We start from the raw sequence: 26,406 nt of genomic DNA, 5'->3' as shown, positions 1-26,406 counted from the left end.
AAATTAAGTAATTTCATCAAAATCCATGATGTTCGATATGCAATGGCTGACATTTAAGGAACATAGAGTCACAGAGATGTACAGCACAAAAACAGACCCTTTGGTCCAACTCGTTCATGCCGATCAGATATCCTAACCTAATCTAGTCCCATTTTCCAGCACTTGGCCCATACCCCTCTAAACCCTTCCTATTCATATACCCATCTAGCTGCCTTTTAAATGTTGTAATTGTTCCAGTGTCCACCACTTCCTCTGGCAGCTCATTCCATACATGCACTACCCTTTGTGTGAAAAAAGTGCCCCTACAGTCCATTTTAAATCTTTCCCCTCTCACCTCGAACCTATGCCCTCTAGTCCTGGACTCCCATCCCAAGGAAAAGACCTTGCCTATTTATCCTATCTATGCCCCTCATGATTTTATAAACCTCTATAAAGTCATCCCTCAGCTTCCGATGCTCCAGGGAAAATAGCCCCAGCATTTTCAACCTCTCCCTATAGCTTAAATCCTTCAACACTGGCAACATTCCCTGTAAATACTTTCTGAATCCTTTCAAGTTTCACAATATCCTATTCATATGAGGGACACCAGAATTTTATCCAATATTCCAAAAGTGGCCTAACCAATGTCCTGTACAGCTGCAATATGACCTCCCAACTTCTACATGCAATGCTCTGACCAGTAAAGGAAAGCCGTCTTCACTATCCTATCTATCTGTGACTCTACTTTCAAGGAACTATGAACCTGCACTCCAACGTCTAAGAATTAGACAGGAAAAGTGACCCAACCATGGTTAACAAAAGAAATTAAGGATTGTCTTAGATCTAGACTGGAGATATATAAAGTTTAGGGATCTGTTGGCCGGACAGCTGGTTTGCAATACAGAGCAATGGCACCCGAATTCAGATCCCAGACCAGCTGGTGTGGAAGGATACTCCTTCTCAACATCTCCCCTCATCTGCGGTGTGGTGGCCTTCTGATTCAACCACCACCAATCATTTCTGTTTAGTGAGAGAGCAGCTGTTGGTCTGCAAAGGCTATGGTAACTTCACCTATGGCGACTTTTTTTAAGGGGAGGAACAGTCAACTATGGCTGACAAGGGAAGTCAGGAGCAGCACAGAAGCAAAAGATAAAGCCTACAATGTGGAGAAGATTAGTGGGAAGCCATAGGAGTGGGAAGCCTTTAAAAACAAGCAGAAGACAATTAAATAAACAATAGGGAGAGAGATGATGAAATATGAGGCCAACTAGCTCGTAATATAAAAGAAGATTGCAATAACTTCTTTAGATATCCAAAAAGGTAAGAGAAAGGAAAGAGTGGGCATTGGATCACTGGAAAATAGCTGGAGAAGTAATAATGGGCAACAAGGAAATGGCAGATGAACTGAACAGGTACTTTGCATCAGTCTCTCCAGTGGAAGACACTAGTAGTGCACCAGAGATTCAGGAGAGTCAAGGGGCAGAAGTGAGTGTAGTAGCCATCACTAAGAAGAAGATGCTAGGGAAGCTAAAAAGCCTGAGTGTGGTTAAATCACCCAGACTGGATGGATTACACCCCAGAGTTCTGAATGGACTAGCTGAGGAGATTGTGGAGGCATTGGTGGTTATCTTTCAGGAATTACTAGAATCAAGGAGTGTCCAAGAGGACAGGAAAATTACTAATGTAACTTAATAGTTAAGAAGTGAGGAAGGAAAGAGAGGATGGGAAATTATAGGCCGGTTAACCTGACCTCAGTCATTGGTAAGGTTTTACAGTCCATTGTTAAGGATGAGATTGTGAAGTACTTGGAAATGCATGGTAAAATTGGGTTAAGGCAGCATGACTTTGTCAAGGGGAAATCTGTTAGAATTCTTTGAGGAGATAATGATCTACTTGGAATTCCAAAATTCCTTTGACAAGGTGTCACACAAGAGGCTGCAAAATAAGATAAGAGCCTATGATGTTGGGGCAAGGTACTGGCATGGATAGAGAATTGGTGGACTTGCAAAAGGCATGGAGTGGGGATAAACTGATCTTTTTCAGGATGGCAGCCAGTGACTAGTGGAACTCCACAGGAGTCAGTATTGGAACCACATCTATTCATGTTACACATTAATAATCTGAACAAAGGAACTGAGGGCATTGTAGCTCGGTTTGCAGATGACACAAAGATAGGTGGAGGGACAGGTGGTGCTGAGGAGGCGAGAAGACTGCAGAAGGATTTGGACAGGCTTGGAGAGTAGGCAAAGAAGTGGCCAATTCATTACAAAGTGGCAAAGTGTAAGGTTAAATTTTGCTAATAAGAACAGAGGTGTATACTATTTTCTAAAAGGGCAAAGGCTTCAGAAATTTGAAGTGCAAGGGTCTTAAGAATCCTAGTTCAGGATTCTGTTGAAGTTAACATGCAGGTTCAGTTGGCAGTTGGGAAATCAAATGCAACATTAACATTCACTTTGAGAGGGCTAATATACAATAACAGGGATGTACTGCTGAGGCTCTATACCAGACCAAATGTAGAATATTGTGAGCAGTTTTGAGCCACATCCCTCAGGAAGAATGTGCAGGTGTTGGAAGAAGTCCAGAGGAGGTTTACAAGAAAGATCCCAAGGATGAAGATCGTCTCGTATCAGGAACAGTTGAGGACTTTGGGTTTGTTCTCGATATACTTTTTAAGGATGGGGGGGGTGAAATTTCATTGAAACTTACAGAATACTGAAAGGGCTGTATGGAGTGGACGTGGAGATGATGTTTCCACTAGTAGGAGAGACCAGGACCCAAAGGCACAACCTCAGAGTGAAGGGATGATCCTTGAGAACTGAGATGAATAGGAATTTCTTCAACCAGAGGGTGGTAATTCTGTGAAACACGTTGAAAATCATTGAGTTTATTTAAGGCAGAGATGGAACATTCTTGATAAGTCAGGGATTAAAGGTTATGGAAAGAAGGCAGGAGAATGAAGTTAACAAATATATTAGCCATGATCAAAGGGCAGAGCAGACTCGGTTGGTCAAATGGCCTAATTCTGCTGCTATGTCTTATGGTCATATGGTCTGAGAAGAGGAGATATTTCGTCACTCAGAGTTTAGTGAACCTGTGGAATTCTCTATGACAGCAGATTGAGAAGGCCAACTTAATAAATATGTTTAGGAAATAAAGAAATGTATCCCTAGAACTTAAAGTTGTTAAGATATATGGGGAGAAGCAGGATAATGGCTTTGAGAGAGAAGATGCACCTTCATCATGTTGAATGGCAGAATTGGGCTAAATGGATTGAATGGTCTTCTCCTGCTGCTATTTTTCTATGTTGCTGGTAATGGGGCAGTATCTGGCTGGCTGCAAGTAACACATCTCTTGTCATTTTTGTTGCCATTGAACTCATGAAGATTCGAAAAGTTGTTTAATAGGAAACTGATCCGACCTCACATGCAATGATGCTTTCTAGGGATGGCACAGGAGACAGGGAGCCCATAAAATAGCTAGGCAGGGAGTGTCCATTTTATTCCCGAGACCATGCCATTGTAACAGTGGCAGAGAGGCTGGAAAATGACCCTCCCACTCAGTTACCAATTGAGTTAGTCCCTAGAGGAGTACAAGTGCAGTGGGAGTATACCCGAGAGGGAAATCAAGAGGGCAAGAAGAGGATAGGAGATAGCTTTGGCAAATAGGGTTAAAGAAAATGCAAAGAGATTGCACAAATACATTAAAGGTAAAATAGTAACTAAGGAGAGAATAGGCTCCTTTAAGATCAAAGAGGCCATCTATTTGTGGAACCACAGGAGATGGGTAGGATATTAAATGAATATTTCACGCGATTATTTACTGTGGAGAAGGACATGGAAGCTAGGGACTTGGGAAATAAATGGTGATGTCTTGAAAAGTGTCCATATTTCAGAAGTGGAGGTGCTGGAGGTCTTAAAACGCATAAAGGTGGATAAATCCCTGGCACCTGATGAGGTGTATCCATAGAACTTTGTGGGAAGCATGGGAAGTGATTGCCAGGCCCCTGGGTGAGATATTTGTATCATTGACAGCCATGGGCGAGATGCCTGAAGGCTGGAAGATGGCTAATATGATACCATTATTTAAGAAAGATGGTAAGGAAAAGCCAAAGAAGTATAGACCGGTCAGCTTGTTGTAAGCAGTGGGTAAGTTGTTAGAGGTGATTCTGAGGGAGAGGATTTATATGTATTTGGAAAGGCAAGGCTAGATCAGGGATAGTCAGCATGGCTTTGTATGTAGGAAATCATGTCTCACTGACTTGATTGAGATTTTTGAAATGGTGATGAAGAAGATTGAGGAAGGTCGGAGTGATGGACTTCAGCAAAGCATTCAAGAAGGTTCCACATGATAGACTAATTAGCAAGATTAGATCACATAGGATCGAGGGGAAGCTGACCAATTTGATACACAGTTGGCTTGAAGGTACGAGACAGAGGATAGTTGTTCAGACCGGAGGCCTGGGACTAGCAGTGTGCTGCAAGGACACTGGTGCTATATCCACTGATTTTCATCATTTACATAAATGGCTTGGATCTGAACATAGCAGGTATGGTGAGTAAGTTTACAGATGACACCAAAATTGGTGTCAATGAAGAAGGTTATCTCAGTGTACAACAGGACCTTGATGAAATGGATCGAAGAGTGGCAGATTAAGTATAATTTAGATAAATATGAGGTGTTGCATTTTACTAAGGCAAACCAGGGCAGGACTTATACAATTAAAGGTAGGGCCCTGGGTTGTGTTGCTGCACAAAGAGATGTCAGGGTGCTGGTGCGTATTTCCTTGAACATGGAGTCGCAGGTACATAGAATAATGAAGGTGACATTTGGCACACTTGCCTTCATTGGTCAGTGCATTGAGTATAGGAATTGGGAGGTCATGTTGTGGCTGTACATAACATTGATGAGGCCATGTTTAGAATACTGCATTCAATTGCAGTCTCCCTGCTCTAAGAAAGGTGATGTTAAACTTGAAAGGGCTCCGAAAAGATTTACAAGGAGGTGGCCAGGGTTGGAGAGTTTAAGCTAGAGGGAGAGGCTGAATAGACTGGAGATTTTTCCCTGGAGTTTCGGAGGCTAAGGGGTGACATTATCAAAGTTTATAAAATCATAAGGGGTATGGATAGAATGAATAGCCATGGTCTTTTTCCCCAGATTAAGGGAGTCCGAAACTAGAGGGCATAGAGTTAAGGTGAAAGATTTTAATAAGAACCCTAGGGACTGTTTATCTCTATGACTCTAAGTAACCAATTAAGGACCTCTTACCATGACCACTGACATTAAGAATGGCAGCTGGGTCTTATGCCATCTGATGAGGCCTCCTGGTGAAACATGATGCAGTGCCTGTGAGATTGGGTGGGAGGGCCCTTGTATCCAGACAAGAAGTGGCCCTGCATTGGCGATGGCTATCCCAGTGCCAATACCTCCCAGGCTTTCAGTAAACCCAACTCTCACCAGAGCTGTCAACTCCTCAGAGGCCTCTGACGAGGGTGCCTATTTCCATGGAGTCCTTATTTTCTAGGTGCAGTTCCAGCAGTCACCACCACACTAGATGGAGCTACTGTAACTGTTGAACTGTTTGCCCTCCAATTGGTCAGTGACTCCAGTGGGTAGGTGCCTGTCTTTTAAAGGGACTATGCCCTGATGGGAACTAATTAATGACCAAAATGAGCTGAGGGTCCCACAAACAGCAAGGATGGGGTTCCCCCTGGCTGTCAAGCTCAACATTAAGGTTACTGCCATTTTTTGTTAAAGTGACCAATGTGTGCTGCAATTGGTTAGGGGCATGATCAGGCTTCACTAGAAATGTTAATGCTTGCATCTCAGAACCACTGTTGGGGGTGTCTCATTTGTCTGCTCTCATTCAAATAAAAATTGCTGTCTTGAGTTGGGAACAGGAGAAAATGTGGGTGTGAGGAGCGATACATCCAATAACAACTATGTCATTTTGAAATTTGCATGAAAGAAAATAATGATCTCCTTTTGTTTCTTTTCAGTTTGACATCAAATCCCAGACATCAAGTCCAGTTACAGGAGGAAATTTCTTCAGTATTGATTCAGGAACAGGAATTGTCTATCAAAATTCTTCAATGTCACTGGATTATGATTCAGGATACCATGTAAATTTCCTTAACTGTTAATATGACCATATTTGCTGATCATGATAACATTCTAAACTAATCCCATCTGCTGCATATGGTCTCACCAACAAGCTTCTCTGACCAATCCAACTTTGTAACCAACTTGCCAACTCACCACAGATTCCATGTGACTTAACCTTCTGGGCCAGCCTACCATGAGAAATCTTGTCAAATGCTTCAATAAAGTCCTTGTAGACAAAATCCACTGCCCTCCCCACAATCATCGTTGTCACTTCCTCAAAAAACTCAATCAGGTTTGAAAGACAAGGCCTCCCTTATAAAGCTATGCTGACTGACTATCTCTAATACATCTATTCTACTCCTGATGTGAGTAAATCCTGTTCCTAAGGATCTTCTCCCGTAATTTCTCTACCACTGATACAAGGCTCACTGGCCTATAATTCCCTGGATTATCCTTCTTGACCATCTTAAACAAAGGAACAACATTGCCTATTCTCCAGTCTTTAGGATCTTCCCTATGGCTAAAGAGGAGACAAAGATTTCTGTCAAATCCCCAGCAATCCCTTCCCATGCCTCCTTCAGATAGATAAGTCATTAGGGTCATCACCTCCTTCTTAATATTGATGTACACTAAGACATCAACATAGCCCTCTCTAACCTACTGTCATCCATGTCCTTCTCCTTGGTGAATACCAATGCAAAGTATTCATTAAGGATCTCAACCACTTCCTCTAGCTCCATGCATAAATTTACTCCTTTGTCCTTGCATGAGCCCACCCTTTCTATAGTTATCCTCTTGCTCCGTATAAACGTATAAAATGCCTTTGGATTTTCCTTAAATCCTACTTACCAAGGACATTTCATGGCTCCTTCTAGCCCTTCTAATTTCTCGTTCAATATGTTCCCTGTTTTCTTTATACTTAAGGGCTTTTGTTTGATTTCAGGATTTTAAAATCATTTGTTCACAACGAATGGCTAGGCCTGCATTTAGAAACATCTTCTGGGCAATTAAGAGTCAACCACATTAACTGTGGTAGGCCAGACCAGTTAAGGATGGCAGATTTTTTTTCCCCGAAAGGGCATTTTGATAAATTACTCACCTCTATTTAAAATGAACACCTGATGAGTTATTTCATGAAGAGTAAATGGAATGGTTCTTAATGAGTTTGCAGAATGTTTCATAAATAGACACACTGTAGCAGCAAATGAACTGAGCAGCTTGCTTTCTCTTCTCAATCCATTGTTGCATTTATGTTAGAAATCAGGAATTCTGCGAATGTTGAGGCCAAGAGTGAATAAACACCAAATTAGTGAGAAAAATAGAGTTTTTAGGAAAGCACTAATATAATGTTTGTTTAAGAGCATATCACAGCAAACACAATACAGTAACAATAATGGCCTGAATACTCTAGTGATAAATAAGCAACACTTGGCGTTAATACTTTTAAAGGCTACCTATCAATTTTCACACAACATTTACGAAAAAAAAGAACTGTGGATGCTGGAAATCAGAAATGCAACCTGAAATTGCTAGAAAAGATCAGCAGGTCTGCTAGTGTTCTGAAGAAAGGTGACTGTACCCAAAATGTTAACTCTGCCTTTTCTCCATAGATGCTGCCAGACCTGCTGAGTTTTTCCAGCAATTGATTAGATTCCCTACAATGTGGAAACAGGCCATTCGGCCCAACCAGTCCACACCGACCCTCCGAAGAGTAACCCACCCAGACCCATTTCCCTCTGACTAATGCACCTAACACTATGGGCAATTTAGCATGGCCAATTCACCTAACCTGCACATCTTTGGACTGTGGGAGGAAACCAGAGCACCCGAAGGAAACCCATACAGGCACAGGGAGAATGTGCAAACTCCACACAGACAGTGCCTGAGGCTGGAATTGAACCTGGGACCCTGGCGCTGTGAGGCAGCAGTGCTAACCACTGAGCCACCATGCTGCTCATAAATTGCTGTTTGCGCTGCAAAAATCATTTGCACCATCGAGACTGAATGCACTAATTTTAACCTTTCTGGCATGTTTAGTAGGTGATGAGTAGGTGATTAGTGGGTGAGTGCCACAGTGTCAAACCTAATGCACCACAAAATGGAGGAGCGAAACAGATGTGACAACAATATCTAGATTCAGACCCTTTAAATTACTGTCAGATTTATTCTATAAGAATGATGATAGCATTGTTTTGATGCAAATTCTGGGCTATTAATTTCTAGTTAGGTTTAACCAGCCAGAGTAAAATAAAAAGTTACTACTGGGAAAGACTGTTAAAAAGAAACATAGGGTTAATAGCCTAATGGAAGTGATGTTGGTGGTCTGACCATTGCATCCCAAAAAATTGTTGTTATGCATAATTGTTGGTCTGTCTACATTTCCTCAGTAAACTACCTGCCACCCTCTGTCAGTCCACTGAGGAGAAACATTGCCTGCCCATTGAGTACAGCTGGCTGGCAAATAAGGATGTAGCAGGACTCAGGGACACGGTATTGTCTGACAGTTTGGTGCCAGGCTGGGCGATACCTGATCCCTTAAAAGCTGTTCATGGAAAAATCCAACAGTTTTGCAGGAGTTCTGCTAAAGCCTTTCAAAGCATCGAGAACTTGGGTTGGTGTGAACCACTGACGCTTTCCCATTTCCTTAAGTGTGGATATGGACAATGCTTTGCAGAATTGACCAGTCCTTACCAGATTTGCCTGCCACTCAGTTCAGCAAATGGATGCAGAAATAACTATTATAATAAAAGAAATAAGTATTTATGCAAGCTGGAAATATAATGAGGTTTAGCACCCTTTTATTTAGATTAGATTACTGACAGCGTGGAAACAGGCCCTTCGGCCCAACAAGTCCACACCGACCCGCTGAAGCGCAACCCACCCAGACCCATTCCCCTACACCTAACACAATGGGTAACTTAGCATGGCCAATTCACCTAACCTGCACATTTTTGGATTCTGGGAGGAAACCCACACAGCCACAGGGAGAATGTGCAAACTCCACACAGAGAGAGTTGCCTGAGGCAGGAATTGAACCCGGGTTGCTGGCACTGTGAGGCAGCAGTGCTAACCACTGTGCCACCGTGCCGCCATTTCTTTGGCTACCTCCAGGTTTTTAATCTTCACATCCTAGCAAGTGATTCTCCAAAACGTAACTAGTGTTTGAAGGTTTCTAAACAACGTGAAGCAATTTTGTCTCAGCAAACTGTGAAGGCTGGGGTAAACTCACAATGGGGGTGGCACGGTGGCTCATTGGTTAGCACTGCTGCCTCACAGCGCCAGGGAGCCAGGTTCAATTCCTGCCTCGGGCAACTGTCTGTGTGGAGTTTGCACGTTCTCCCTGTGTCTGCGTGGGTTTCCTCCGGGTGCTCCTGTTTCCTCCCACAGTCCAAAGATGTGCAGGTTAGGTGAATTGGCCGTGCTAAATTGCCCGTAGTGTTAGGTGCATTAGTCAGGGGTAAGTGTAGGAGAATGGGTCTGGGTGGGTTGCTCTTCGGAGGGTCAGTGTGGACTTGTTGGGCCGAAGGGCCTGTTTTCCCACTGTAGGTAATCTAATCTAATCTAAATTTTATTACGTAGAAGTTTAATATGAGGCAGAGACTGAAAGTTGTTGTAATTGTCAAATAGAATTAGAATTCAACAGGTAAGGTTAGATTACCTTAGTCATTGTTTAGCAGCTGTTTTGCTGATCATGTGCAGGTCTTCAAGTTGGAAATTACAGTGAAAGACAAAGGAATCCCAGCTCCACAAAAATCCTGTGAAGGAACTCTGACCATTAACATCATTGATGAGAATGATGAACTTCCTATTGTAAGGTAAGGTAGATATTGAAAGGCTTGAATGTACTAGCTTCTTAAGAACACAGAGTCATTTATAATTGAACTTTACCCGAACTATTAGAATTAATTTACTTGCACTGTCTATTTATTCTTTAAAGATAAATATGTTGTTGAAACATTGAGCTGAAAAAACAATGTGTATTGTTAATCTCAATGAGTGAATGTACGAATCCATCCTTAATCTTAAATTTCAGCCTTGAAAATCCAATCAATATCACAGATGATATTCTGAATGGAACAGTGGTACTGCAGATGAATGCTACTGATAAGGATGCTGGTGATATTGTATCTTTCAAATTAGCTAGTCCATCTGATGAGTTTTCCATTGATCCAGGTAAGCATATATAAACTTGTAGATGCACTTAGGCATATTTTGTTAATTTGTAACAATCAGCTGATGGGTGGGTCAGGCTATGAGCAATTCTAGCCTGACTTCCCAATGTGTACTCTCATTCATCTCCTGAGGCCATCTCAATTCAGGTACTTCCTGTCATTGTTACTCTCCCATTCTAGTTTTATCCTATCATTTCCAAGGCTGAGTCAGTTTTTTTCTCCACCTCACTGTTGCTGCTGTGTATGAGTAATCTTCACCACTGACCACTGTGGAAGGGCCTCTTTCCTTTACTCTGCACTCAGGCTGGTGTCTGGGCTTGTCCGAGTATTGTGATGGTCTCTCTCCAGCAGGCTCTGAAACTTCAAAAACCCGGAATACCACACTCAGACAACTCCGCTGGAGAGAGAGAGCTGAACTGAGCTCACTGTTGAAAGCCTGACCAGCGAGTTAGAACTTATCTCTACACAGTAATTGTGAACGCCCACCAATGCCTGAGCGATTCCCTCTCCTGTTGGTGGGACAACGGCCAGCTAATAACTACCCACTCGGGCAGTACCCCTGAGATAGAGAGAGAGAGAGATCAAACTGCTTATTCTGGCCAGCAATCCCTTTTGAGTGGGTGGTTCGAATCACAAAGACCACCCTTTGGTCCTTGACACTGGAATTATAGTCTGGGATCTGTTGTGAACTCAGCCTGAATTGGTGTACCCAGAAGAAGCACAGACAGACTCAAATATGAGTTCAACATTACCAGTGAACGTTATTACAGAAAAAATTCAACTTGCCCAATCTGTACAACACTTCGATGAAACTTATACTGTATACTATGACATAAAATATAAGAGAATGGAGCAGACACAACCTAAATCTTTAACCTTACACAATTTACAGGATACTTATACTTTAAGAATTACACAACCATCCTCCCCCCATGCCTAACCAACTACCCCAGAGTAACAGTGACCCAGGCCTGAAAAGGGTACTTCCAGTCTCAGAGGGACTTTTTGCTTATCCAGTGGGGCTCCCTTTCTGCCTGAGGTGTTGTTGAGGACTTCTGAAGTCCGAGGTCACAGACAGGATCGATGTCTTCAGCCCCAAAGGGTTGGTGTCCAGAGACACAGCGAGCTCAGAGCGAGGAGAATGAGAAAGGAACAGAGCCCTGATAGCTGGTCCTGCTGCCCCCTCTACCTTTGCAATTCCAAAGGGCCAGCCAGCTCCGCCCCTCCGCCCCTCAGGTAATTCCGTTTCACAAAACATCTCTGGTGATAGCTGGGGCCGGCTTAATCTCGTCAGTTGTGGAAACAAAAGAGTCGATACCATCCCAAATTTAATTAACTGAAATTTTGATGACTTCATGGAGCCTCCCAAACTGTTTTCAGATTAGAGTAAATCGATATCTCACTAACTAGACATGCTCAATTGTTCACAGTTTTGGGGTTCTTTACCATTTCTATCTCTGTCCCTTGATGTAATGTTTGACGGGTGCCATTTTGTTAGTCGAGTTGTCTCATACATCTGAGGATCTTTGTCCCCGGAAGAAGGTGTGCCCTTACTCTGGCAGGCCTGCTGGGAAATCCTGCCTGCACAGATGCCAGGTTGACCAGTTTTTCACAAAAGGCCATTTTCTGCAGGCCTTTCCTTTTAAAACTGGGGATTGCCCTGAAACTGCTACACCACTAGATTGTTTATAATGTTGCTGTTTGTAATGTTGCTCACTTTGGGAAGCTTTGCTGTCACCATCCTGTTTCAGGGTCAGGACTAACATAGTTCACTTGGCCTGGTGTGGGAGAGAATTCAAACACTTGCTGTTCTACCAAATCATCATGTTTTTTGCATGATAGCAATTAACTATAAGGTACACTGGTATGATGGGCATTGTTACTGAAACTATAAGGAGGACCTGAATATTGGGTCTTATTCCTTTGAGATTCTAAGCTGCTCTCTTACGGGTTTGTAGGCTGAAAATTAATATTTTCTTTTTTTGTCTTTAGTCACAGGGATCTTGACAACAATAAAAGTTTTAGATTATGATAGCAGCACTACACAACGATCCTATTCACTCCAAGTGTTTGCCATTGACAAGGGTTTCAATACTGTCACAGTGACACTGACTATATTATTACAACCTGTCAATGAACCTCCAGTGTGTACATCTCCAGCATTTGTGCAGGGAACAGGTGAGCATAAAGCTAACTTTTATCATTTTTAATGGGGAGAAGAATGCTGCCACCATTCCTTTTTTCTTGACTGTGTGGAAGGGCCTAGTAGCTTTAGAGTGAAAGGGCATCAATCTCAAGTAAATCTTTCGAAGAGGCTCTCATCTTAATAAGATGCATTTTATTGTATGAAATACAAGTTACATTAGAATCCCGACAGTATGGAAACAGACCATTTGGCCCTTCGAATCACACCGACCCTCCAAAGAGCATCCTACCCAGATCCATCCCTCTACCCTATCCCCACAACCCTGCATTTTCATGACTAACCCACCTAGCCTGCACATCCCTGGGCACTCTAGGCCAACTCAGCATGGCCAATCCACTCAACCTGCACATCTTTGGACTGTGATAGGAAACCAGAGCAGATGCAGGGAGAATACAGAGTTGCCCAAGGATGGAATTGATTAGTGGTGCTGGATTAGTGAAGCCCTTCATCAGGAAGGGCTTTTGCCCGAAACGTCGATTTTACTGCTCCTCTGATGCTGCCTGAACTGCTGTGGTCTTCCAGCACCACTAATCTAGAATCTGGTTTCCAGCATCTGCAGTCATTGTTTTTACCAAGGATGGAATTGAACCTAGGTTCCTGGTGTTGTGAGGCAGCAGTGCTAACCACTGAACTATTGGAAGCAAAGTCTGTGAAGAATCCGCTTGATAAATGTGAAGCAAGAAGAACAGCAAGATGAAATTCACTAACGACAGGTCAGACAATGGGAGGTAGTGGTGGTGGTGAGAGGAATGAGATGATGACCAGTCTGTAAATGTTATATGCATTTAAAAATTGTCAAAAATTGTGGTTATTTTGCAGCCACAGTGAACATTGATGAGAACTACCCAAATCTGAAGTCCATCTACCAAGTTACTGCGACAGACCCTGATGTAGAGGATTCAATGACAGTAGGTTTTTCCTAATATCTGAATCGTACAAATAGATATTCACACAGGACCATTTTGGAAATGTGGCCCAGTGTGCCTTCCAAAAAGCATATCAAAATTTTGCATCTAAAGCAGTAGTTTACGCAATTTCAAACCAAACTTTGAGCATAAAACTACCTTGTTCAAGCCTTAGGTCAATGATACTACTTCTGCTCCCCCACGACCCTCACCGATCCCCACAACCCATCATTTGCCACATTTCACCCTATCAACAATCCTTCTATTCCACCCTCTCTCAAGGTCAAAGTGACAGTGTTTGATTCATCTTCTGAACTTATACTGAAAACACCACGTAACGACATCTGGATGAAATGTTAGTAACATGATTTATTCTGAATAACAACTAATGAGTATTTATTTTTTTGTTTTTTCTCTCAGTTTAGTATTGATTCCCAGGAGTCTAGTCCTGTTATAGGAGGATATTTGTTCAGCATTGATCCTGATACTGGAATCGTGTTCAGAAACTCTACAATAGCATTAGACTATGACAACACATATCATGTAAGGAAAGTTTAATTGACCAGTAACAATGTATATTATTTCTGTTTTATTATTTACTGAACTGAGGAGATCAAATCCCGAAATAGGCCATGGATTCTTAGTATTTGCATATTAGTTAAAACTAAATGACAGGAGTGAACAATCACTCGCTTGCTCAATCAGATTTATCATTTAACCTCAAGACTGTATATAACTTATGAGAACTGTTTACATTGTTTTTGTTAAAAAAAAAATAATTTAAAACAGCTGCAGAAGGCATGACCAGGCTTTATTTTTGTTATAAATTGTGAGTGAATATAAAAAGGCAAAAGCACTGGTCAGAATTTTAAGGTGGCCCTGCTCCTCTGACTGGAATATTAGGGGCAGCCTCAACTGAGTTGACTCTGGAAGTCCCATCTAGATTTAACATTGACCACCCGACAATTAATTGCCTACCATTGCAACTTTAGTTCCTCTAACAAAGGCTAGTCCATTCCCAACAGCCGTAAGGCAGAGGCTCAGCAAACTTTTGGTGTCTTGTAGGTCAGTCAAAGGAGGCCCAGAGACCTATTAAATGGAATTGGGGTATCAATGGGAATATACTTGCAGGCCCCAGTGAGGGAGCAAGGCATTGATACGAAAGGTGGGATGGTCTTCCCCGAGAAAAGTCCTTGTTACTGAAGGGATGGGTCCCTCTGTAAGGCACAGGCTGCCCATTCAGGTGGCCTGTTCCTTACCGGAGCCCCTCAATGAGGTAGCCAGGGTATAGTTGGCAGTGTCCCCAGGTGGCAATACCTGTCCAATACACTCTATTATCACACCTCATTTTATGTTCCTCTCAATTTCCAGTTCACTCCCTACGTTGGGTGAAGAACACAAATGTAATGTCAATCTCTTATTTGGGACCTTTTGATTTCTAATCATAGAATCCCTACAGTGTGGAAATAGGCCATTCTGCCAGACAAGTCCACACAGATTCTCTGAAGACCATTCCACCCAGGCTCATTCACCTATCTTTATCCTTGCATTTCCCACGGCTAACCCGCATATCCCCGGACACCATGGCAATTTAGTATGACCAGTCCACCTAAACGTCATGCCTGTGGACTGTGAGAGGAAACCGGAGCACCCGGAGGAAACCCACGCAGGTACAGGGAGAATGTGCAAACTTCACACAGATAGTCTCCCAAGGCTGGAATTGAACCCAAATCCCTGATGGTATGAGGCAGTAGTGCTGACCACTGAGCCACCTCATCAAATGCCTTCTGAATGTCCAAATAAACAATATCCACTGACTCTCCCTTATCAAATCTTGAAAAATTCCAATAGATTTGTCAAGCAGGATTTCCCTTCTGGAAGTTCATGTTGACTCTATCTAAAGCTGTCACTATTTTTTAAGTGCTTCACTATTATATCTTTTATAAGTTTGTGAGAAGATTTGTAGCTCGAATGCTCGTTATTGTGGTTCTATTCGCCGAGCTGGGAATTTGTGTTGCAGACGTTTCGTCCCCTGTCTAGGTGACATCCTCAGTGCTTGGGAGCCTCCTGTGAAGCGCTTCTGTGTTGTTTCCTCCGGCATTTATAGTGGTTTGTCTCTGCCGCTTCCGGTTGTCGGTTCCAACTGTCCGCTGCAGTAGCCGGTATATTGGGTCCAGGTCGATGTGTTTGTTGATAGAATCTGTGGATGAGTGCCATGTCTCTAGGAATTCCCTGGCTGTTCTCTGTTTGGCTTGTCCTATAATAGTAGTGTTGTCCCAGTCGAACTCCTGTTGCTTGTCATCCGCTTGTGTGGCTACTAAGGACAGCTGGTCATGTTGTTTCGTGGCTAGTTGGTGTTCATGGATACGGATCATTAGCTGTCTTCCTGTTTGTCCTATGTAGTGTTTTGTGCAGTCCTTGCATGGGATTTTGTACACTATGTTGGTTTTGCTCATGCTGGGTATCGGGTCCTTTGTCCTAGTGAGTTGTTGTCTGAGAGTGGCTGTTGGTTTGTAAGTTATAAGTCCTAGTGGTCGTAGTAGTCTGGCTGTCAGATGAGAAATGTTCTTGATGTATGGTAACGTGGCTAGTCCTTTGGGTTGTGGCATGTCCTCATTCCATTGTCTTTCCCTTAGGCATCTGTTGATGAAATTGCGGGGGTATCCATTTTTAGCGAATACATTGTAGAGGTGTTCTTCTTCCTCTTTTTGCAGTTCTGGTGCGCTGCAGTGTGTTGTGGCCCTTTTGAACAGTGTCTTGATGCAACTTCTTTTGTGTGTGTTGGGGTGGTTGCTTTCGCAGTTCAGGACTTGGTCTGTGTGTATGGCTTTCCTGTATACCTTTGTGGTGAATTCTCCATTCGGTGTTCTCTGTACCATCACGTCTAGGAATGGGAGTTGGTTGTCCTTTTCTTCCTCTCTAGTGAGGAGTAATCTTTAGTGATTATATCTTTTATAATCGGGTCTGTATTTGATGGAGTTTAAAAGGATGTGGCGGAATCTGATTAAAACTTACAGAATACTGAAGGCCTGGATAGAGTGGACATGGAGCAGATGTTTCCATTAATAGGAGAGACTAGGCCCTGAGGGCACAATCTCAGAGTGAAGGGATGACACTTTAGAACTGAGATGAGGAGGACTTTCTTCAGCCAGAGGGTGGTGTATCTGTAGCACTCCTTACTGCAGAGGGCTGTGGAGGCTAAGTCATTGAGTATATTTGAGATAGAGATAGATGGGTTCTTGATTGATAAGGGGATCAAGGATTACAGGGAGACAGCAAGAGAATAGGGTTGACAAACATATCAGCCATGATCAAATGATCCAACTGGTCTAATTATGCTCCTATATGTTATGGTCCTATTATGGACTCCAGCTTTTTCCCTACTGATAAAACAATAAAATTTTAAGATCACAGCACCATTTATTTTGTAATCTATTCAACAACAGCAGTAAGACACAGATGTGCAATGTCACAGCACTGCTGCATTTAACGAAGCACAGAGAGACACCAAGCATAATTTAATGCCATTACCCCAAGGCAGGATTTAAGGTTGGGTAGGCACCTCATCATGTAAGACAGCGGCCATTTTGCTGGCAGCATCAGCAACTGTTTTCCCTCAAAAGGAAATGAACAGGATGTCGGAACTGGAAACTGCAAAGTGTTAAAAGCTGTATATAGCAAGGATTCATTGCCAAGCAGCAATATCTTTTGCATTGTTGAACCTCAAATATAACTCAATTTGACTGGTATCAATTTAACTGCTGTAAATTTTAACGAAGTCTAATTGATAGAACAGATGTATGGAATACAGCCACAAAAGCAGATTGTTAAAAAAAAATACATTGCTTATTCTTTTCCTATTGATTTGCATAGCTTTTCACACTAAAGATTGTGGCAAATGATGAAGGAAGTCCCCCTCCACAGATGTCATGCAAAGGAACTCTGACTATAACAGTTAATAATTTGAATGATGAAGCACCTATATTTACGTAAGTAAAACAAATATAATCTTAATGTTGCTTACTCACCAGCTAATAGAAATGACTACAACTGCCATAACTCTATCCCTAACTCTGCAGAGTATGATCTGTTTATTGTATGTTATGATGTTTATAGGAACTGACATTACAGAAACAAGTACTGAACATGAAAGAAGTGAATTTTCTAGAGAAAAGCTATAAATCGAAGTTTAAATTGTACAGAGGATGGCTGTCAACATATCAATTGTTTATCATTAGATATGGTAGAAAATTTACAGTACATAAAGTGGCCTTGTAACCCATCATGTCCATTCATGCCTGTCCCTAACAACCTTTCCAGCCTAACCTCACCTTCCTGCAATAGGTTTGCAGCCACGCAGTTTACAATGTTTTACGGAAACATCCAGAGTACTTCTATATATGGAAAGATCTTCTGCTTCTACCAACCTTTTGATCAGAGAGATTGTAATGCATAGATACCTTAGTCAAGCAGAGGCTGATTTTTAAAAAAAGTTTGTTTACTGCCAGGGTTGGAGGAGTTGAGCTATAGGGAGAGGCTGAATAGGCTGGGGCTGTTTTCTCTGGAGTGTCAGAGGCTGAGGGGTGACCTTATAGAGGTTTATAAAATCATGAGGGGCATGGATAGGATAAATAGACAAGGTATTTTCCTTGTGGTGGGGGAATCCAGAACAAGAGGGCATAGGTTTAGGGTGAAAGGGGAAAGATATAAAACGGGGCAACTTTTTTATGCAGAGGGTGGTGCGTGTATGGAATGAGCTGCCAGAGGAAGTGGTGGAGGCTGGTACAATTACAGCATTTAAAAGGCATTTGGATAGGTCCATGAATAGAAAGGGTTTAAAGGGATATGGGCCAAGTGCTGGCAAATGGGAGTAGATTAGGTTGGGATATCTGCTCGGCATGGATGAGTTGGACCAAAGGGTCTGTTTTGTGTTGTACATCTCTACGACTCTTCTTTGACTCATTTTGGAGACTAAGGATGAGCAGACAGACAGTAATATCACAGGCATATGACTGAAAGCTCTTGAGAACCAACTCTGTTTCTGAATACACCATTACGAAGGAAAACAGCTTGTTGAGGGCTCAGTTAAGTGATGGCAGAGAGTTTACCGTGTTGTCAGTTCTTGCTAAAACTTAAAGATATTCAAACAGAAGACACAAGATCAGTGCCTCAATGGTCAGTTATGTCACATGCAGCCAAATTGCACCGGATTTTCTGTGGCCTGAAATAAATAATTACATGGAAAGCACATCTTCATGACAATATAGCATTTAATGATGATGTTTCAAATTGACAGAATGGTCTGACTTCTCAGCATGGTTTCGCCCAGTTGTCACGAACACTTTTTCGGAGGTGTCTTTTTCAGCACTTCCACAACCTGCACCAATTCATGGAAGTTGTGTGCAGAAGCAAATACAATTTTCTGGCACTCCTCAGAAGAGGTGTATTCACATTTTGCACCCAAGGCCTTTTCAATCTACAGAAAGGCCACACAAAAATGGTACCAGGTTGAAAGGTGAAGGAAAATAGATTTTCCAGCAAATGTAAGTTCAGCTTTTTAAGATTAAATTGAGCCTCCAGTAGAAGATAAAAATCTGGTCCACTGTTGCACATTATACAAAATAGATTGAATTTCACTTACTAAGAGTTGCTTCAGGTAATCTGACACTGGAATTCTTGTAGCAATGTAAAACTGCCATAAGTCATGCTGGAGAGCTATCAAGTCTACTCTAAGCAGAAATTTCATAGAATGAAGTATTGATAAATCAGCAATACATTTGATGAGTCTTCATACTATATGTATTAAGTTTAACTTTACTAAATATTTACTTTTAGAACATTTGAAACTTTTTCTTTTAACAGTCCAATCCCCTCGGACACAATTCATGTAAAAGAGGAAGTGTTTATTGGTACTCTGCTGGTGAAGATGGAAGCTTCTGACCTGGATGAAAGTGATAATGTTTCCTTTGAGTTTATTGATCCTCAACCTTTTTTCTCAATAGACATTGGTAAGTCTGTTTTCGCTTGCAGCAAAAACATGAGCATCAACAAAGCACACAGGGAAAGGAACTGAAACATTGCTAAAAAAGAAACACAAAGTCAAAGCTTTATGTCTTGCACTAATCTGGATTAACATGCAAGGAATTCAACTTGGTGAGGTAACGCCAACTTAAACAACAAGAGAAAAGCATTACAAAAACAACCACCATTATTGGCACTGAGATGCAACAGGAATTATCATTCACAGTTGACTAAAACAAACTCAAACCAAGGCAAGTCAACTCTGAATGGGAAATGCAATGCAGCAGAGATAATGAACCTTTTTCTCAATAAAAATAGTGCAATGTATGGACAAATTCCTTTTGTCTATGCAGTGATATACCTTTCCACGTATGATTATGAAATGAACTTTAAATGAGTTTTCCACACTTTTCCTTCAATTTTTACAAAGACTATACAAGGCAAACAGCTGAGAGTCAGGTTGGGTCCACGAGTTCTTATATCACTCACATTTGCACTACACTACCAAAAGCAGTCCCTGATTTACCAATATCCAAAGTGGGAATGCTCATACTTACAAACAAAATCCCAATATAGTGGTACATTAACATTAAAACATCTGATATGCAAACATTTGCTTGTATTTAAATGGCTAGTTTATTTCTTATCTTAGTATTTCACTTTGTATACAAATTAACCTACAGGCATATTCAAGAACTGAACCCGTTTGTAACCTGGGGATTATCTGTATAACATAACAATATAGATGTGTTACGGTGTGTGAATATGTTTTCATTGTACTTAACAATTCACTCAGTTAATTTCAATTTCAATTGCACTGAAATGGTGTTGCCTTGAAATCCCCTCTAGGCCCTTGCTAACATCTTCATTGGTTACTGTAAAAAATGCATCTCTAATAAAATGACCATTCACCTTTTATCCCTAGCATACTTCTGACATGTCAATGTCACAGTGAAGAAATTTGATTCTCGAACCATCATTCACTGCACATAACACAAACTCATGAAACACCCACTTTGGCTGTGACCGAGTCCACCTCAGATTACCAGGAAGAAGTATCTCAAAAATTTGAAGGGCAGGTGATGCTAGCCATCTCACACTGTTACTTTGTAGTAAAATCAAGTGGCTTTCTCTATTGATAGGAGGCTGCCGTCAAGCCAAAAAGACATTTTGCCTAGTACGTAATTGAGTAATGTGATTCATGAGTATCAATGCTCATTTGATGCCAAGTAATTACAAAGATTAGGGTACTATACAGTCAATGGCAGCTCTAGCGGTTGACTGTATAGTAGCAGATGCATGCAGAAAGATTTCCCAGAAATATAATTTTACAGGAGTAATGGGTAAGTCTCCCTGTGTCCTGACCAATATATATACATCAATAAAACATATTCTGATTTATTTGCTATTTGTTGGATCTTGCTGTGCATAAGTTGTGACCCCACCAATTTTTTTTTGAAATTTGCCCTCAAATTTCACACTGGGGGCCTTCAAAAATTGGTCAACAGGAGTTCAAATGGGCAGAGTGTATGACACACAGTCCATTCATTACTACCTAAAGAATTGCAAGATTAGGATTTTAATATTTAACAAATGTCACTTTTCATTTGTCAGATTCTGGCGATATCACTTCACAGATGCGGCTAGACTATGACAGCCCTGATGTTGCAAAAGTCTATTTGTTACCCATTAGAGCATACGATAACAATCAGACACACTCGTCTACTTACACTCTGACAGTGTCAGTGGATAATGTGGATGAAGCACCTGTCTGTGACCCTGCATTCGCTGTGGGAGCAGGTATGTACTTCTTAATTTGCAAATTCCAGTAATAAAACTATCTCAATTTCAATAATTAGTCAAAGAGAAGATCTGGAATTTCAGATTTGGGTCAAAATTCCAGCTGTTAACCTGTAAAGTCCAATGTGGGGAGAAAAAAAGCTAGCAGAGTGTCACACAGTTGGATTGAAACCTAAATTAATTACAAATAGAATTAAAGTGATTAAAGGAAGATATTTTCTTCCAGGCAGAAAATAGAGGATTACTTTTGGCAAAGTAGGTAGAAATTTTCTGCCATTTAAAATTAAGATTTTGTCTGATTGTGCTAAACCAGTTTATGTATTTTAATTTAGGTCAAATATCCTTTATGTATAGTGTCGTCTATAGAATGATTGATCATTGCCAATCTCAGTGAAACTGCCTATTAGTTACTATAAAATGAATCAACAATCCAGACTCCTTTCTTTCTGGCAAAACAAATGCTAATTCTATTAAAGTTCCAACTTGTCCAAATTCTGCAACTTGTACCATATGATGTACTAGGAGAAAGTGAGGACTGCAGATGCTGGAGATCAGAGCTGAAAATATGTTGCTGGAAAAGCGCAGCAGGTCAGGCAGCATCCAAGGAGCAGGAGAATCGACATTTCAGGCTTCTTCCTGAATAAGGGCTCATGCCCGAAACGTCGATTCTCCTGCTCCTTGGATGCTGCCTGACCTGCTGCGCTTTTCCAGCAACACATTTTCAGCACCATATGATGTACTGTTCATTTGGTCTGCATGACCTTGCTTTACTGTCAGCTTTAACTCCTTAGAATTGCCCCATTCTAACTCCAGCTCAACACTTCCCGAGGATCCTCACTGCGGCACTGGCCTGTTTGCAATCTGACCTTCCTTCGAGCCATCACTGCAGCTGAGATTTCAGCTCTTTGGACTTTGCTCACTGGCATACAGCCCTTAAACCTTGCGACTCCTTTTCCTCATTCAAAAATAAAAACAGCTTAATAACTGCCACTTTGAGTATTTGGTAACTGTGCTAAACTCTCTGTTCTCCCAGTTCAACATTTTGATTTCAGTGTAAATATCTATGAACCACCCTTTATACAGGACTCAATATGAAATGCCTCCACTGGGCATGCTTCAATGGGTGCGCACATAAGTTAGGTCTGGTTGCTAGCCCACTACCTTCTCAACAATCCGAGCTCAAATCACATAATAAAGAGTGTGTCAGCTCCAATGTCAGCAACACGTAAATAAACGAAGGATCCATTGTGCTCGTTAAAAGGTATGCTAGCCATGCTTGAGGATATACAGTCAAGGGAGCAGTAGCTGACCTTGGATTACAGAATGCAAAAGGGTGGACAGGAATTGGGTTACTCTCTGCACAACAGGCACCTCCCCCATTCCCACTCTCCCTTCGAATCGGGAACCCACCACCTTCCTACCTTCCTGTTCTCCAAAACTTACCCCCCTCAATTCCTCTTCCTTCTCCCGCCCCCCAACTAATGGTGTGGACATACCCAAACTCAGGTTCCATGGTTGCCTTCAGGGTTTTTTCTGCTGAGTTCATGGTGCTGCTTGTGGGGCTGATAGTAATCAGATCAAGTGGCAGCTCCTATGGGCTTGCTGACTTGTGTGGGAAAAAAGTGCTATGCTGCCCATGTTATTCCTTTCCATGTTGTGTTACTGTCATCAGTTTCTGACTGGCTTTTTTGATGGGAGGGTGAATAGTCCTCACCTCCCCTCACCCTCCCAATGCCATCTAGCCCCATCGCAGCTTCCTTTGTTACTCTAATCAATTTTCTTCACTTTGAGTCTATTCAACAATTGGCTGATTGTGCAGGAGGTTTGTGGTTAAAATTGATTGTCCATTCATGGTTAGGAATTTTTGAGTACATGAAGGATGTGAATTTCTTTCGATAGTCTTGCAGAAAGCTACATGAGCATAACACAAAATTCCATCTTTGTTAAAATTGTAATCAACAGAAGAACTTTATCCATAAAAGAAGTGATTAACTGCCTTACGTACAGATTGTACGTTTAAGGATTCCTGTATAATAAATAGAAGTCAATAGATTATCCACAATTTATTAAAATTGATTGACAACCTTCAAATAGAATTGACCGAGCAACGACACTATGCAATTCATTAACTCCTGTGTTAACCTTACTAACCTTCTTTAAAAGAGCTAATTAGAGAAAAGACATAACTGAAGAAAGAACAAGATGAATTTCCAGTGTATTATGAAATGAAGCTCAAGGCGTCTCTATGAGATGGGAGTGTATTCCACATTTAGATTATCTGATGGCTTTTCTTTTTAAACCAGGTGTTTCTCTTGTTATTCCTGAGAATTTTCCCACTTCTGCATCAGTCTATCAGATCCTTGCTGCTGACCCAGATGTCAATGATTCTATTACAGTGAGTAAACTCAGATTAATATTCTTACTTGAACAATAAGGAAATACAAATTAAGTTAGGATGAAGAAATTATGTTTATTCATTGGTTGTTATGGGAAGAAAATAAAAGTGTATATAGTACTTGAGAGTGCAGATCTCCATAGGTCCTACTTCCTTTAGATAATTCTCTTTCCCTGGATCCCTCCATCTTTCCTCCATTGAGATCAACCTTAAAGCTTAGTTCTTTGACCAGGTTTTCAGTATCCAACTTAATGTTTTAGTTTGGTGTCTATATTTGCATGATTGCACATTTGAGGCACCTTATGACATTTTGCTACGTCACAGGCACAATATAAATGTAAGTTGTTGCTCATGTTTCCAAACTGGATGTAATTAATTTCAGTGATATATGTAACCAATTTAATTTTATTAACCAGGTTACTTTAAAGTTGATGAACAGATATATTAAAGTAACAAAGTAACTCAGAGTATATTAATTTTCTGACAGAAACCACCAGTAATAAATGTTACATTATAGTCCACAGAAGCCAGTTAGAAGAATGGTAATGCTTAATAATGTTCACGTCTTACACTGAATGTACCCTCTCAAACAAAATTTATGGCAAGCTTTTTCCTGGCTGTCAGAAGTGAGTTCAGGGGTGAACCCAGTGGGAAATTTACAGGATACGATATTGGGTTGGGATCCTGTCCTCTCCAGACTTTTCTTTGGGGAGGTGCGGGTATGGGAAGATTGAAGTTGACCGGGAACGCTCTTGGATACGAGAGGTAAGTAATGAAGAATTTCTTAAATTTAAGAAGCCAGTTAAGATGGCCTCCAGCTTTAGATCTTGGCCTTCCAAATGTGGAAGTTATTTCTTTCTCAATCAGCCACTTGCCAAGGTCACTGACACAAGAGTGTACTAGCAAGAGCTGCTTCAAACTGATTGGCTGGAAAAGCTTGGATCAGAGAAACTGAAGGGCTCCAGCAGTGGCCAATGGAGGCTACCTTTTACAACATTTCATCTTTTAGTGAGTGTGATCACTTGTTTTACAGTTGATTGTCAACTTGTTGGAAAACACTTCACTGCGCTGTCCCCAGCTTCCATCATATCAGCCCCATTTTCCACCTTTATTCCAAGACAGCAACACAAGCCTCACCACTTCCAGCAACATGTCTTCTCTTTGGCTGCATATCACACTGCAAGATCCAGTTTGAAGGAAATAAGATCCCCAACATAGAATGTACAGACAGATTATTGCTTCTCTCAATAGGTCAGAGCAACAGTGCCTCAAGTGTATCAGGCTGTCTGTGCAGATCATCGGCACTCTCTGGAACAGGACTTCCTTCCTTTTGGAGCAGGTGGGAACACATTCCCAATGGCCAACAAAGTGCCTGTCACTGTCAGCAGCTTCTTTCCATTGCTTCAGTTGGCTGGAGAGGCTCTTAACTTCCTCAGATTTCACAGGACCTAATGGGAATAGTGGGGCAAACATTGCTGCCCTTGAAGCAGCATCAAAAATCCCAATCATCATGATCTTTACTGAAACTCACCATATTCCCTTTAATTAAGAATTAATTCGATAATAGAATCTCCCAGGCTTGCACCCTAATTAGTCAGGGAGCTCAGAGGGGAGCTGTTAATTGGCTAATGCTGGTAAAAAGCAAGAGGTGGGCACACTAAGCTAGGATTCCTGATGAAGGGCTTTTGCCTGAAACATCGATTTTCCTGCTCCTCAGATGCTGCCTGACCTGCTGTGCTTTCCCAGCACCACAGTAATCTTGACACTAAGCTTGAAGTCAGATTTAAATTCTGATAGAAGTCCCGCCCTAATATGAAATTTGTAAGATTTCTTCCCCATTACAGGACAAAAACCTACTGGCGTTATAAATCTGAGATGAATGCATGTTTTTTTTGTCAAAATGTACTTGTTAAAAGGACAGGGTTGTCCATGGCTAGGCTGACATTAATTACTATCCCTAATTGCTCTGGAGAAGATGTTGGTCAGTTGCCTTCTTAAACCACTGCAGTCCCTGAGATGTAGGGATGCCCACATCACTGTTGGGTATGGACTTTCAGGACTTTGAGCCAGTCACAGTATAGTTCCAAGTCAGGGTTGGTGAGTGGCTTGGAGGGGAACTTGCAGGTGGCAGTGTGTCTCTAAGTCCTTGTAGGCAGCAGAGGTTGTGGGTTTGGAAAGTGCTGTTGGAGGAGACTTTGTAAGTTACTACAATGCATCTTCTGGATTACGCCCACTTAAAAAGGAGATAAGTAGTCAAGCTTTTTGTCTTAAACTGACCAAACTAGGATACAAGAAGCAAACTTGAAAAAGGTGCCTCCAATTTCTACAACATGAGAGGAAGGTGCTGATTGTTTTTATAAAATGTTATGTACATACATAATGTACTAAAACAATTCAGTACAGTTTTTACATTTATAAGAAACAAAATTGAAATTTGTCATTCCCTGCAGTTGCAAGCAGAAGCATTATCCTACTCATGCAGGATACTACTTATTTATCTTGTGAGACAGAGGGAGGGTCTAATAAGTGAACAGACTCTTGTTATACTTTTGGCAGAAGGATTTTAGACAGTGATCTATCTCCACTGCACCTTTGCAGCAGCTGCCCCAAATTTTAGTCCATCTCACAGCACATTGCAAAGTCAAGGACAATGTGACAGTCTGCAACACTCATTTGAAGTCAATTCTTCACACTGGAAGAAAAATAAGTTTCAGGCAGACCAAAAAACATCTTGATAGTCTGCCAGACGCAGTTGATGTGTGTCCTGGGAAACAGACTGTACAGCCCAGAGTCCAGGAGAATCCTCTTCCTGAAGAAGGCCTGATC

At 41.5% G+C, this 26,406-nt stretch overlaps 1 protein-coding gene across 1 annotated transcript in view; it reads left to right on the top strand.

Moving 5' to 3' along the window:
- Window positions 1-26,406, top strand: part of LOC122561461 (cadherin-23-like) — a 100,527-nt gene that overhangs the window by 42,064 nt on the left and 32,057 nt on the right. Inside the window, exons 18-27 of the mRNA XM_043713203.1 lie at window positions 5,976-6,098; window positions 9,781-9,896; window positions 10,115-10,254; window positions 12,246-12,431; window positions 13,279-13,367; window positions 13,785-13,907; window positions 17,238-17,353; window positions 19,227-19,372; window positions 21,000-21,185; window positions 23,489-23,580. Coding sequence (XP_043569138.1) covers window positions 5,976-6,098; window positions 9,781-9,896; window positions 10,115-10,254; window positions 12,246-12,431; window positions 13,279-13,367; window positions 13,785-13,907; window positions 17,238-17,353; window positions 19,227-19,372; window positions 21,000-21,185; window positions 23,489-23,580 — 1,317 coding nt within the window. The remainder of the gene's footprint in view (window positions 1-5,975; window positions 6,099-9,780; window positions 9,897-10,114; window positions 10,255-12,245; window positions 12,432-13,278; window positions 13,368-13,784; window positions 13,908-17,237; window positions 17,354-19,226; window positions 19,373-20,999; window positions 21,186-23,488; window positions 23,581-26,406) is intronic.

Source organism: Chiloscyllium plagiosum, chromosome 23 (genome assembly GCF_004010195.1).
Source record: "Chiloscyllium plagiosum isolate BGI_BamShark_2017 chromosome 23, ASM401019v2, whole genome shotgun sequence".
Classification (NCBI taxonomy): Eukaryota; Metazoa; Chordata; class Chondrichthyes; order Orectolobiformes; family Hemiscylliidae; genus Chiloscyllium; species Chiloscyllium plagiosum.
This window is presented reverse-complemented; position numbering and strand designations above follow the sequence as displayed.